Source organism: Coregonus lavaretus (genome assembly GCF_964263955.1).
Source record: "Coregonus lavaretus genome assembly, chromosome: 5".
In the NCBI taxonomy this organism is placed as follows: Eukaryota; Metazoa; Chordata; class Actinopteri; order Salmoniformes; family Salmonidae; genus Coregonus; species Coregonus lavaretus.
The window spans coordinates 13,418,907-13,430,952 of record NC_139992.1 but is presented as its reverse complement, the minus strand read 5'-3'; the positions used below and the strand labels follow the sequence as shown (position 1 = coordinate 13,430,952).

General features: G+C 42.8%; 1 protein-coding gene across 1 annotated transcript; it reads right to left on the bottom strand.

The window, feature by feature from the left end:
* Window positions 1-591: 591 nt before the first annotated feature.
* Window positions 592-4,414, bottom strand: LOC311128943 (MKI67 FHA domain-interacting nucleolar phosphoprotein-like). Its single transcript, XM_084161180.1, has 6 exons — window positions 4,183-4,414; window positions 3,735-3,863; window positions 2,357-2,465; window positions 1,979-2,190; window positions 1,760-1,822; window positions 592-1,322 (listed from the first exon to the last, which is right to left on the bottom strand). Exons 1-6 carry the CDS (start codon window positions 4,300-4,302, stop codon window positions 1,062-1,064), a joined length of 894 nt encoding a protein of 297 aa, XP_084017306.1. The 5' UTR covers window positions 4,303-4,414; the 3' UTR covers window positions 592-1,061.
* Between the last annotated feature and the right edge of the window lie 7,632 nt (window positions 4,415-12,046).

The window sequence follows — 12,046 nt, the reverse complement described above, 5'->3', positions numbered from 1 at the left end:
GGAGAGTTATGGAGTGCTGCATCAGATGACCTGGCCTCCACAATCCCCCGACCTCAACCCAAATGGTTTGGGATGAGTTGGACCACAGAGTGAAGGAAAAGCAGTCAAAAAGTGCTCAGCATATATGGGAACTCCTTCAAGACTGTTATAAAAGCATTACAGGTGAAGCTGGTTGAGAGAATGCCAAGAGTGTGCAAAGCTATCAAGGCAAAGGGTGGCTACTTTGTTTAACACTTTTTTGGTTACTACATGATTCCATTTGTTATTTCATAGTTGATGTCGTCACTATTATTCTACAATGTAGAAAATATTAAAAAATAAAGAAAAACCCCTTGAATGAGTAGGTGTCCAAACTTGACTGGTACTGTACGTCAGAGAAATCCAACATATGCACTGCACAGAACGCACTGCAACTGCCTCCGCAACGTACCATTAGAAATGAACGGTGTGCCAAAATGCAATATGACTGTCGGTGTGATCGAGGCGTAAGCCACTAGTCTTTAGCGACATCTTGTGGCCTAAACAGAGAATATTTTCACATAGAATAGATGGCTTTTGTGGCATTACCAATGATGTGACAATAGCCAAACCCAATATTGAAGGTTTTATATTTATTACAGATCATTACCATTTATTTTGACAACCAAAAATACCAAAGCACATTGACAAATAAATGTAATAAAAAATAACTGCAGATGGATAAGAGCAGCATGAGTCCACATCGCCATACCGATTAAAAATAATTACATCTCTTTTTAGTCTGTATGGCTACAAATGCAACACCACCCAACTACTGATAATATTTATTTTCTCATAGTTTGGCGTGACAAGTAAATATGCTGCTTTGTCATTTCACCTTATGGTAAAGCTGTGGGACTTTAGGAGGTGCTATACAGGTTCATAGGTTAACACTCAACTGCCAACAGTCATTGGTTCTTTAGCCATTCTCCTCTGGGAAATTATATAGAGGACCAACCAACCAACATGTACAAATGTCTCTGCTTTACATGCAAGGCAATTAAAGCGAGTTATTGTCCTTCAACGTCAGTGTTGACGTTTGTTCAATCTGCGCCTCCTTCCTCGACAATGGGCTCCACGTCCCCCTCCGAAGGCTCCTCGCTCCCTTCTAGGAAGGACTCCTCCTCAGTTTCCTCCTCCTCTGAGAACTCCTCGTCGCCTGTCTCCGCTCTTTTACGTCTGCCTCTGGACTTTTTGGGGGCTGGTGTATTCTTGATGATGATTTCACCATCGCTGTCGTCTTCGTTGATCTTCATGGACCTCCTCCTCTCCAGGACTGAGGGGGTGCACACTGGGGTGATATCCTGAGGGGAAACAGACATCAACACAGGATGTTATACCCAGGTAAGATGGCCTACAAATATTTCAATTTCAGAGCATTGGGGCTCTATGACATCAGCCTCTCCATTGATTTATCTCTATGGGTGGGAACATGTTCACTGTGCAGAATAACAAGCCAATGAGTGGGTATTATTCTTACTGAGTGCGAGAATAATTTACTTGTTAGATATTGTGAGGTGACTGTGGGCACATGGGTTTAATCACCTTGCTAACAGAGCAGGCAATAAGCTTAATGTACCACAATACTGTTGGCACAGTTATCTCACCCCAGGCAACTGGTACACCTGAGGTTATTTTCAGAATGTGCCAAAAAGCATAGCTATATACAACAACATAAAAGCATCCTGTAGTTCAAAGTAGTCATTCACAAACATGTACATTTCAGATTAATTGTCCTTACCTCACTACATGTGGAGGCATTCACAGTGTCATCTAACTTTTTCTTCTGTGGCACTTGGGAAGCCTTCAAGAGTTTACAATAGATTAGGATACAAGAAAATGATACAGGTTCAAATTCAATACATAAAATTGTTTTAAAAATGTGAATGTATTGAATTTTAACTAATTTCACACAAAAAAGAAACATCTATTGAACCGTTGAGTCAAATGCAAAACTTACAAATCCTGGGAAGTCGTAGTCGATTCCCTTCTCTGCCAGCCTCTTGCGGAGCTTGGATTCTTTGCGCAGTAGCCTCCCAGTCATCTCCGTGACCGCCTCTGGTGTGTGTCTCTTGTTGTAGCGAGCCACAGCAGGCTGCCTGGGCTTCTTAAACTCTCTCTGTGAACCCACAAACAGCTTCTCATGCACCTTCTCAGCAGGGACCAGGTGACCTGTGGAACAGCGTACAACTTTATTAGTCCATCTATGTATCTTCTTCTCTCCTCCCACAAAATGCACACACAAGACATCAAGAGCGAAGGGCAAACGTTAGACCTGAACGTATGACTGGGTTTAAATTATGAGCAAAAAGGCATCTTATTTCTTCAGATAACTTACATTTGATCAATCTCTCGCCCATCAGGTAGTTGTTCATGGTCTCAGCAACGATCTTGGCGACATCATCACAGTCGAACTCCACAAATGCATAGCCTTTGCTCCCACCTGTCTGAGAGGAAGGGGAGGGGTCAAATGGTTTCCACTGGATCACCCCTCAATCTAGCTCTTGAAAACCCTTCTTATCCGTGGGGTTTTCGGCGGTTCGATTAGCCCACTGTTGGCTGCATGTGAACGACAATTCCGACGCTGTGTTTTAACTTTTAGAAATGACAATAATCATTGCTTGCGGTTTTTGAAACATATGCCCCTTATCTTTCATATCAGCGAGAAAGAAAATGTAATATAAAAATATATACACTTACTGTAGCAGTTTCACACAGATGATAGATCCATATGCTGTGTGCCTCTCCATTTTTTTTACTTAACCTTTATTTAACAAGGCAAGTCAGTTAAGAACAAATTCTTATTTACAATGACGGCTTACACTGGCCAAACCCGGACGACGCTGGGCCAATTGTGCGCCGCCCTATGGGACTCCCAATCACGGCCGGTTGTGATACAGCCTGGAATCGAACCAGGGGGTCTGTAGTGACACCTCAAGCACTGAGATGCAGTGCCTTAGACCGCTGCGCCACTCGGGAGCCCAACTACACTTCCTCCCCAGTTATGCACAGGAGTTCGGGGCATTCTAGATAGTTAATGAGCACAGATGGCCGCCTGTCTTATGTAAACAACATGGCGATATGGTTGTGTGGGGAAAACTAACCCTTAACCTATAATGGTGTAGTAATTTAACCTGCTGTTTTTAGACAATTATTTCTGGGTGATATGAAATATACGTTCTTTATGTTTCTAAAAACCATACCTCAACAAATGCGTTTTAAAGTTTAGTATGCGCATCGGGGCTCCCAGGCCATAACATACTATCATCAGTAGGCGCTAAAGGTAGTTAGCTTCTATGAATGGGTTACCCTCAATCTGATCTCTATCATATAATGTATTATTTAGGTTTGACCATGAAACATAAATTCTATCCATGTTCACTTGCAATTAATGTTATATAACTACGTATGAGTGGCATGAGTGGTTGTACAGTAAATTAGTGTGGGCACATGGGTTTAATCACACTGCTATACAGAGCAGGCAATAAGCTTAACGTACCACAATACTGTAGGCACAGTTATCTCACCCCAGGCAACTGGTACACCTGAGGTTATTTTCAGACGGTGCCATAATCCATCTGTCAATCATGTGATGAATCAAGTAATTTGCATGTCAGAGTGTTTGTCAAAATATAAAGTACATGTTTGCCTTGACAAGTAGGCTGACTATATCCACCATCTTATTCATAAGAGCACTGATCAGAGATCGACGATACCTTTTTACTCCTGGCCAGTCGTAACCTGACGACTTTTCCAAACTGTTCAAAGTAGGATTTGAGCTGAGGTTCGAACAAGCCAGTCGGAAGATGACCAACATAGATCACTCCTGGACTTATTTGGTGTCCCTGTAGAAAAATTGGTAAAATGTGTCAAAACATAACCCAAAACTTACTAAGAAGATCAATACTCTGTCAAAGTTTGATAGCTAACGTTAAATTAGCCACCTAACGTTAGCTAGCTAACTAGCAAGTTAATGTAACTAGCAGCACATCCCTTGAGGAAACAATTAAGAAAATAAATGGTTGGATGAACTAACAAGTCCATTGCTTAAAAATAAACGACGATTATTATTTAATTGTAGCAGTCTAGCTAGATTGCAAGTTCCACGTGTGGATTGTGGCTTTCAGGCCACAGGCAGTGTCGCGTGCGTTTGGGCAAACTAACCTTGTTGGGTCGCTTCTTCACCTCCTGGACTTTCTTCTTGAATTCAACCTCCTCTTTAGGGTTCAAAGCCAGTAAAGCCTTAGCCGGCTTTGTAGCCGCCCGTGCCTTTGTTTCTGTCATGACCCTTGTTTGATTATTTTTAACAGAACTAAAACGATTTGCAAGACAGAAAACACGACGTTGCGATCCCCAAACGACCACGTTTTCTTCTCTTCCGCCCAGTAACCCACGTGACTACACTCAACGAATAAAGGACGAGTTAGTTGAGTGAACTAGAGTTGTCCTGATTTCTAAACAGCGCCATCTATCGGCCGGTGGGATAGCAAGGCTTCTCTTGATTGGACCCACAACACGTGTTCTTCTTTTCTTATAACAGCTGTTGTCATAAGAAAATATGAAGGAACCATACATTGATGTACTTTGAATAAAAAGCATATCATATGCAATCTAATGTTAATAAAAATCACAATTGTCATGGACAATTTCATTTAACAGTTGCATCAAAGACAGGGTACAGAGAGCAGTGGCGGCTCCTGAAAAAATTCTCAGGGGGGGCAATTTTTCTGATGATTTAGGTGACCTACACACATTTTAAAAAAGATATGTCCAGCAACAACATGAAGACAGGGGCAGCATATAAGTCAATACCAGAAGCATTTATTGACTGATCTCAAAAGTGTTGGCTTACCAGGGTTGGTGGAGCCCTCAGTTTCATCTTTGCCTCGCAAAGCTAACTCAAACACTCCGCAAAACTTCACACACTGGATTAGCCGGCTGAGGATGTGGCGGTTCTTGCTAATGTCGTAGTAAATATATTTGTTATAGTGAATATGGAATATGATATGTTGAGTAAAATGTTGTGCTAAGATCTATTTAGGTCAGGAGCTGGTTATAAGTTCTGTTCCTATCCAATAACAATGGACAAAAGGGTCCTATCTTGTTAGCCTTGTCAGCAGGTGGCCAAGGACAACACCCACGCCATAGGCCTCTCAGTTCTTCCAACTCACGAGTTCTTGCTCTGAGGACACACACACACACACACACAAACACACACACACACACACACACACACACACACACACACACACACACACACACACACACATCATCACTGTTAAACGCACACACACACACACACACACACAAAAATCCCCTCTCTTAGGCTGAACATTTGAAGACAGAGAACCCGACTCAGAGCCAATGCAACAGTGACAGTAGCCTGGAGGGGACCTCGCCCAACTCATCAGGACCAATCAGAAGATCAGAACTACTAGATTCAACCTACTTCATTTATTGCATAAAATGTCTGCACACAATGTTTCGGGGCTCTCTTCAGATAATAATAATAATAATAATAATATGCCATTTAGCAGACGCTTTTATCCAAAGCGACTTACAGTCATGCGTGCATACATTTTTGTGTATGGGTGGTCCCGGGTATCGAACCCACTACCTTGGCGTTACAAGGGCCGTGCTCTACCAGCTGAGCTACAGAAAGTGGATACTCATGGATGCGCATCGCAATTGTAAAATGTCAACACAATTGGAGACACCACGTCATTTTTGGAGACATGTTATTGACAGTAAACTATTGTAGATGCGACTGCTAACTAAATAAAACATTTTAGCTGGCTAGCTAATCATCTTAGCTAAATGTGGGGCAAACAATTCAGTTATTTACCGTTAATTTGAGGGATTGGGGTGAAAGAAATCGAGTTACATAGTGATACTTTACGATATACTGTATTGACAATATCGCAATATTTTAGCGCTAGTTGGCTGTACCTGCACCAAAACACCATTATTGTTCCTTGTTCTCAATCTTTTCACATTGGGAGCCAATTTGTTTTCAGCACTTTTATTTCCATGACTGATCAAAACTCGTTCTCATGGCTTTCTGATCCCTCTGCAACAGACATATGGTGCGCAATAAAATCACAGTATCGAATCGCAATACGTATAGAATCATGAGACTCGCAATGCATATATCTTATCGTGAGGTTCCTGGCAATTCCCAGCCCAAGTTCATTTGCCACAACAAATCTCTTCGCTAGCAAACGCGATGTCTTCTCCAAAACGGCAATGTGTCTCCAGCAATGTTTACTTTTTTGACGTTCTATGGCATCTCCACTTTCCAAGCATATATGACCACATGTAATATTTTGGTAAGTGATGCAAATAGTGAACTATGTAGGGCCAGGATGTAAAATATATGTAGCTGCAGCAATTTCTCTTATCTGATATGGTAAGTAATGGGGCTTAATGTATAGCTCCCTAAGAGTTTGACGAACGGGTCCGTGCACGCGATTCCAGATATCTTTACCTCTGAATAAACTGCCTTTATTATACCATATCCACCCTGTCCAAAGTCTATACTTGGTCTCAGTTCTCCAGTAAACTTGTGATTATCAACACTAACCTCATCGTTGTGGCGGCGGACAGCTAGCCTGTATCCCTCATCCAGTTGAGTGGCAATGTTATTTTTTCGTTCGTACCAATTTTTGGAAAATCCTCGGGTGTAGGACTTTCCGCCTTTAGTAGAAACCTGTTGAATTATTAAATTTGGTCTGGGAGGTCCTAATTGTTTCGTTGCCAATTTATCTTAATTTGTTCGCCGACAAAAAGGAACTTCTTTCAAAGACACAATCCGCTCTTTTCTTAGTTACGTTCATGGTTACGTTACGTATGACGAAAGCGCGTAAGTGCAAGCCCTCAGACACCCATAGAGATTGTATTGAAAGCTCTGAAATTTGAAAAAAATAGATTTTACATGGGAGTCTATGACAGACTTCTGGGCGATTTTCAACCTGACTGAAATCGCCCCAAAAGGGGGGGGAGCCATTTGAAACACGACTTTAGCCTGATTGGACATTACAACACTGATAACTACTGTTGCCGTGATATAATTGATTAGAAAAAAAATCCCTTCCTTTTCCCGTTTGGCAGTGCGTCGCCCATATCTCCCTATTGAACACACCGCCCCTGACAGAGAGTATAGAGAGGGGCATGAGGTAGGACAGAGGGGGGGCGGCAGAGGGATCAGAGTGAGGGGATGACTTACTCCTTATGGACTCAAACGGGAAATACATACAAGAAAATAAACTTTTTCCCAAACACACAGTGTCTAAACTCTGGTGTCCAAACACCCAGCGCGCCCTTGACCTTCTGTCTGAGGACCAACTAGGATCACCCAGCCACATAATAATACACACAGGCACAAAGCAGGAAAGGGTGGCCACAGCACTCAAGGGAGTGATAGAAAAAGCTTCTTCTACTTTCCCCAACGCACAAGTGGTTATCTCAACCCTGCTACCACGAAAATACTTCCACCCTGCTACCATACAGCAGGTAAACGCAAGTATTTCCTGTGACTGTGCATCAAAACCAAATGTCTACCTGGCCCACCACTCCACCCTGGACGTGAACAGCCTTTACGACCAGGTCAACCTATATAAGGCAGCAGTGCCCAACTTCGCACGGACCCTAAAGGATATCGCCCTCAACCACAGACCCAACACCTCACACAGGAGCAACAGATCAACAGACACCCCGCCCAGACCAGCAAGACACTCTCCCAGACCTGCGGGTAGTCCCATCCACCAAACTACCAGGTGTGAAACAGGGAAGGTACTCAGGGGGTATGCTAATTTGATATAGAGCAGACCTAAGTCACTCTATTAAATTAATCAAAATAGGAACATTTTACATTTGGCTAGAAATTCAAAAGGAAATTATCTCAGAGAAAAATGTCCTCCTGTGTGCTACCTATATCCCCCCACTAGAATCCCCATACTTTAATGAAGACAGCTTCTCCATCCTGGAGGGGGAAATCAATCATTTTTCAGACCCAGGGACATGTACTAGTCTGTGGCGACCTAAATGCCAGAACTGGACAAGAACCTGACACCCTCAGCACACAGAGGGACAAACACCTACCTGGAGGTGACAGCATTCCCTCCCCCATATGCCCCACTAGGCACAACTACGACAACATAACCAACAAAAACAGGTCACAACTTCTGCAGCTCTGTCGCACACTGGGTATGTACATAGTCAATGGTAGGCTTCGAGGGGACTCCTATAGTAGGTACACCTATAGCTCATCTCTTGGCAGTAGTACTGTAGACTACTTTATCACTGACCTCAACCCAGAGTCTCTCAGAGCGTTCACAGTCAGACCACTGACAGCCCTATCAGACCACAGCAAAATCACAGTCTACTTGAACAGAGCAATACTCAATCATGAGGCATCAAAGCCAAAGGAACGGAATAATATTAAGAAATGCTATAGATGGAAGAAAAGTAGTGTGGAAACCTACCAAAAAACAATTAGGCAACAACAAATTCAATCCCTTTTAGACAACTTCCTGGACAATACGTTGCACTGTAATAGTGAAGGTGTAAACTTGGCAGTAGAAAACCTAAACAGTATATTTGACCTCTCAGCTTCCCTATCAAATCTAAAAATCTCTAACAGAAAACCGAAGAAAAGTAACAACAGTGACAAATGGTTTGATGAAGAATACAAAAACCTAAGAAAGAAATTGAGGAACCTATCCAACCAAAAACATAGAGACCCAGAAAACCTGAGCCTACGCCTCCACTATGGTGAATCACTAAAACAATACAGAAATACACTACGGAAAAAGAAGGAACAGCATGTCAGAAATCAGCTCAATGTAATTGAATAATCCATAGACTCTAACCACTTCTGGGAAAATTGGAAAACATTAAACAAACAACAACACGAAGAGCTATCTATCCAAAACGGATATGTATGGGTAAACCACTTCTCCAATCTTTTTGGCCCTATAACAAAGAACAAACAGCAAAAAAATATACCTGATCAAATGCAAATCTTAGATCCAACTATTAAAGACTAACAGAACCTACTGGATTCTCCAATTACATTGAATGAACTACAGGATAAAATACAAACGCTCCAACCCAAAAAGGCCTGTGGTGTTGATGGTATCCTCAATGAAATGATAAAATAAACAGACCACAAATCCAGTTGGCTATACTTAAACTCTTTAACATCATCCTTAGCTCTGGCATCTTCCCCAATATTTGGAACCAAGGACTGATCACCTTAATCCACATAAGTGGAGACAAATTTGACCCCAATAACTACCGTGAGATATGCGTCAAAAGCAACCTTGGGAAATTCCTCTGCATTATCATTAACAGCAAACTAGTTCATTTCCTCAGTGAAAACAATGTACTGAGCAAATGTCAAATTGGCTTTTTACCAAATTACCGTCCGACAGACTACGTATTCACCCTGCACACCCTAATTGACAAACAAACAAAACAAAACAAAGGCAAAGTCTTCTCATGCTTTGTTGAGGGTCTGCTATACAAATTGATGGAATGTGGGGTGGGGGGAAAAACATATGACCTCTGTTCACAAACACAAACAGACCCCACAGAGCCCCAGGACAACAACAACAACACAATTAGACCCAACCAAATCATGAGAAAACAAAAAGAGAATTACTTGACACATTGGAAAGAATTAACAAAAAAACTGAGCAAACTAGAATGCTATTTGGCCCTAAACAGAGAGTACACAGTGGCAGAATACTTGACCACTGTGACTGACCCAAACTTAAGGAAAGCTTTGACTATGTATAGACTCAGTGAGCATAGCCTTGCTATTGAGAAAGGCCGCCGTAGGCAGACCTGGCTCTCAAGAGAAGACAGGCTATGTGCACACTGCCCACAAAATGAGGTGGAAACTGAGCTGCACTTCCTAACCTCCTGCCAAATGTATGACCATATTAGAGACACATATTTCCCTCAGATTACACAGATCCACAAAAAATTTGAAAACAAACCCAATTTTGATAAACTCCCTTATCTAGAGTGGTCCTCTGTAGCTCAGCTGGTAGAGCACGGTGCTTGTAACGCCAGGGTAGTGTGTTCGATCCCCGGGACCACCCATACACAAAAATGTATGCACGCATGACTGTAAGTCGCTTTGGATAAAGCGTCTGCTAAATGGCATTATATTATATTATATCTACTGGGTGAAAAACCACAGTGTGCCATCACAGCAGCAATATTTGTGACCTGTTGCCACAAGAAAAGTGCAACCAGTGAAGAACAAACACCATCGTAAATACAACCCATATTTATATGTATTTATTTTCCCATTTGTACTTTAACTATTTGCACATTGTTACAACACTGTATATATACATAATATGACATTTTAAATGTCTTTATTACTTTGGAACTTCTGAGTGTAATGTTTACTGTTAATATTTATTGTTTATTTCACTTTTGTTTACTATCTACTTCACTTGCTTTGGCAATGTTAACATATGTTTCCCATGCCAATAAAGCCCTTAAATTGAACTGAATTGAAAAATTGAGAGAGAGAGAGAGAGAGAGAGAGTGAGAGAGAGAAGGAGGTGGAGTGGCCCTCTACTAAATTGAAGTTGTCACACACTGAATTCAGAACATCATTGAACAGTGAGTGCAGTGATATCAGTGGCTTTAAAACTGATATGGCAACAAAAATCATCAACTTCACAGTGAATGTGAGACCAGAGCAGGCAGTTTCCAGTGGATTGCCCTGCCCAGGATGTAAAAGGTAGGCATTTCAAATAATATCACCTTATTATTTCGTTATCTTTGAAATGTCGTAGAAGTCATATTTTGTTCTCTGGAACAACATTTTGTTTTTGATACTGTCCAGTGGGTTTTCTTTTTCAAATGCAACATCAAAATGCATTACGTTTATAGCCTACTTAAAACAATAGACACTGTAGATTTGTGACACTCTGGCTCCGGGACTTTTGTATTTGAGCCAGGGTGTATTTTGTTATGTTTGGTTGGGTGTTTCTAAGTGTTGTATTTCTAGGTTTGGTCAATGACTCCCAATCGGAGGTAACGAGTGTCAGCTGTCGGCTCGTTATCTCTGATTGGGAGCCATATTTATTTCTGTATGTTTTCCTGTGGGGTTTGTGGGGTTTTGTTCCGTTTCAGTCTTAGTCACTGTTGGACTTATAATTATAATTATAATTATAATTAGTCATTTAGCAGACGCTCTTATCCAGAGCGACTTACAGGAGCAATTAGGGTTAAGTGCCTTGCTCAAGGGCACATCGACAGATTTTTCACCTAGTCGGCTCGGGGATTAGAACCAGCGACCTTTCGGTTACTGGCACAACGCTCTTAACCACTAAGCTACCTGCCGACTTCACTATCGTCTTTTGTTTTGTATTTACGTGCTTTATCATTAAAGTCATCATGTTCACTCAACGCGCTGCGTATTGGTCTGGTCTGCTCCCTTTCAAGACGGTCGTGACAGAAAAACCCACCAAAGAAAGACCAAGCAGCGTGTCCAGGAGCAAGGAGACTGGACATGGGAGGAGGCACCGGGCAAGGAGATAGAGAGGCTGGCGATGGCCCAGGTGGGCACATCGTGGTCCTGGGAGGACATGCTCGGAGGCAAGGGACCTTGGGGAAGGATCAAGGCCCTGGCGAGAGAGGAGCAACGGCGGCAGCAGGGCCATCGTCGGAGGGTCGTGAGTCAACCCCAGAACATTTTTAGGGGGGGGGCACACGGCATGGACGACGGGGCTGACGGAGGAGAAAAGGGGGAGTATCCAGGAGGCCACCAGGCCAGGGGTACACCGCCCTGTATGTCCTGTGCGGATGCCTCACACAGAGTGTGTGAGGGTAGGCATTCAGCCAGGACGGGTGGTGTCCGCTGTTCGCTCCAGGCCTCCTATCCGTCTCCACAGCCCGGTCCGGCCTGTTCCTGCCACCCGCACCAAGTCTACGGTGTGCGTCGCCAGCCCGGTCCGGCCTGTTCCTGCCACCCGCACCAAGTCTACGGTGCGCGTCGCCA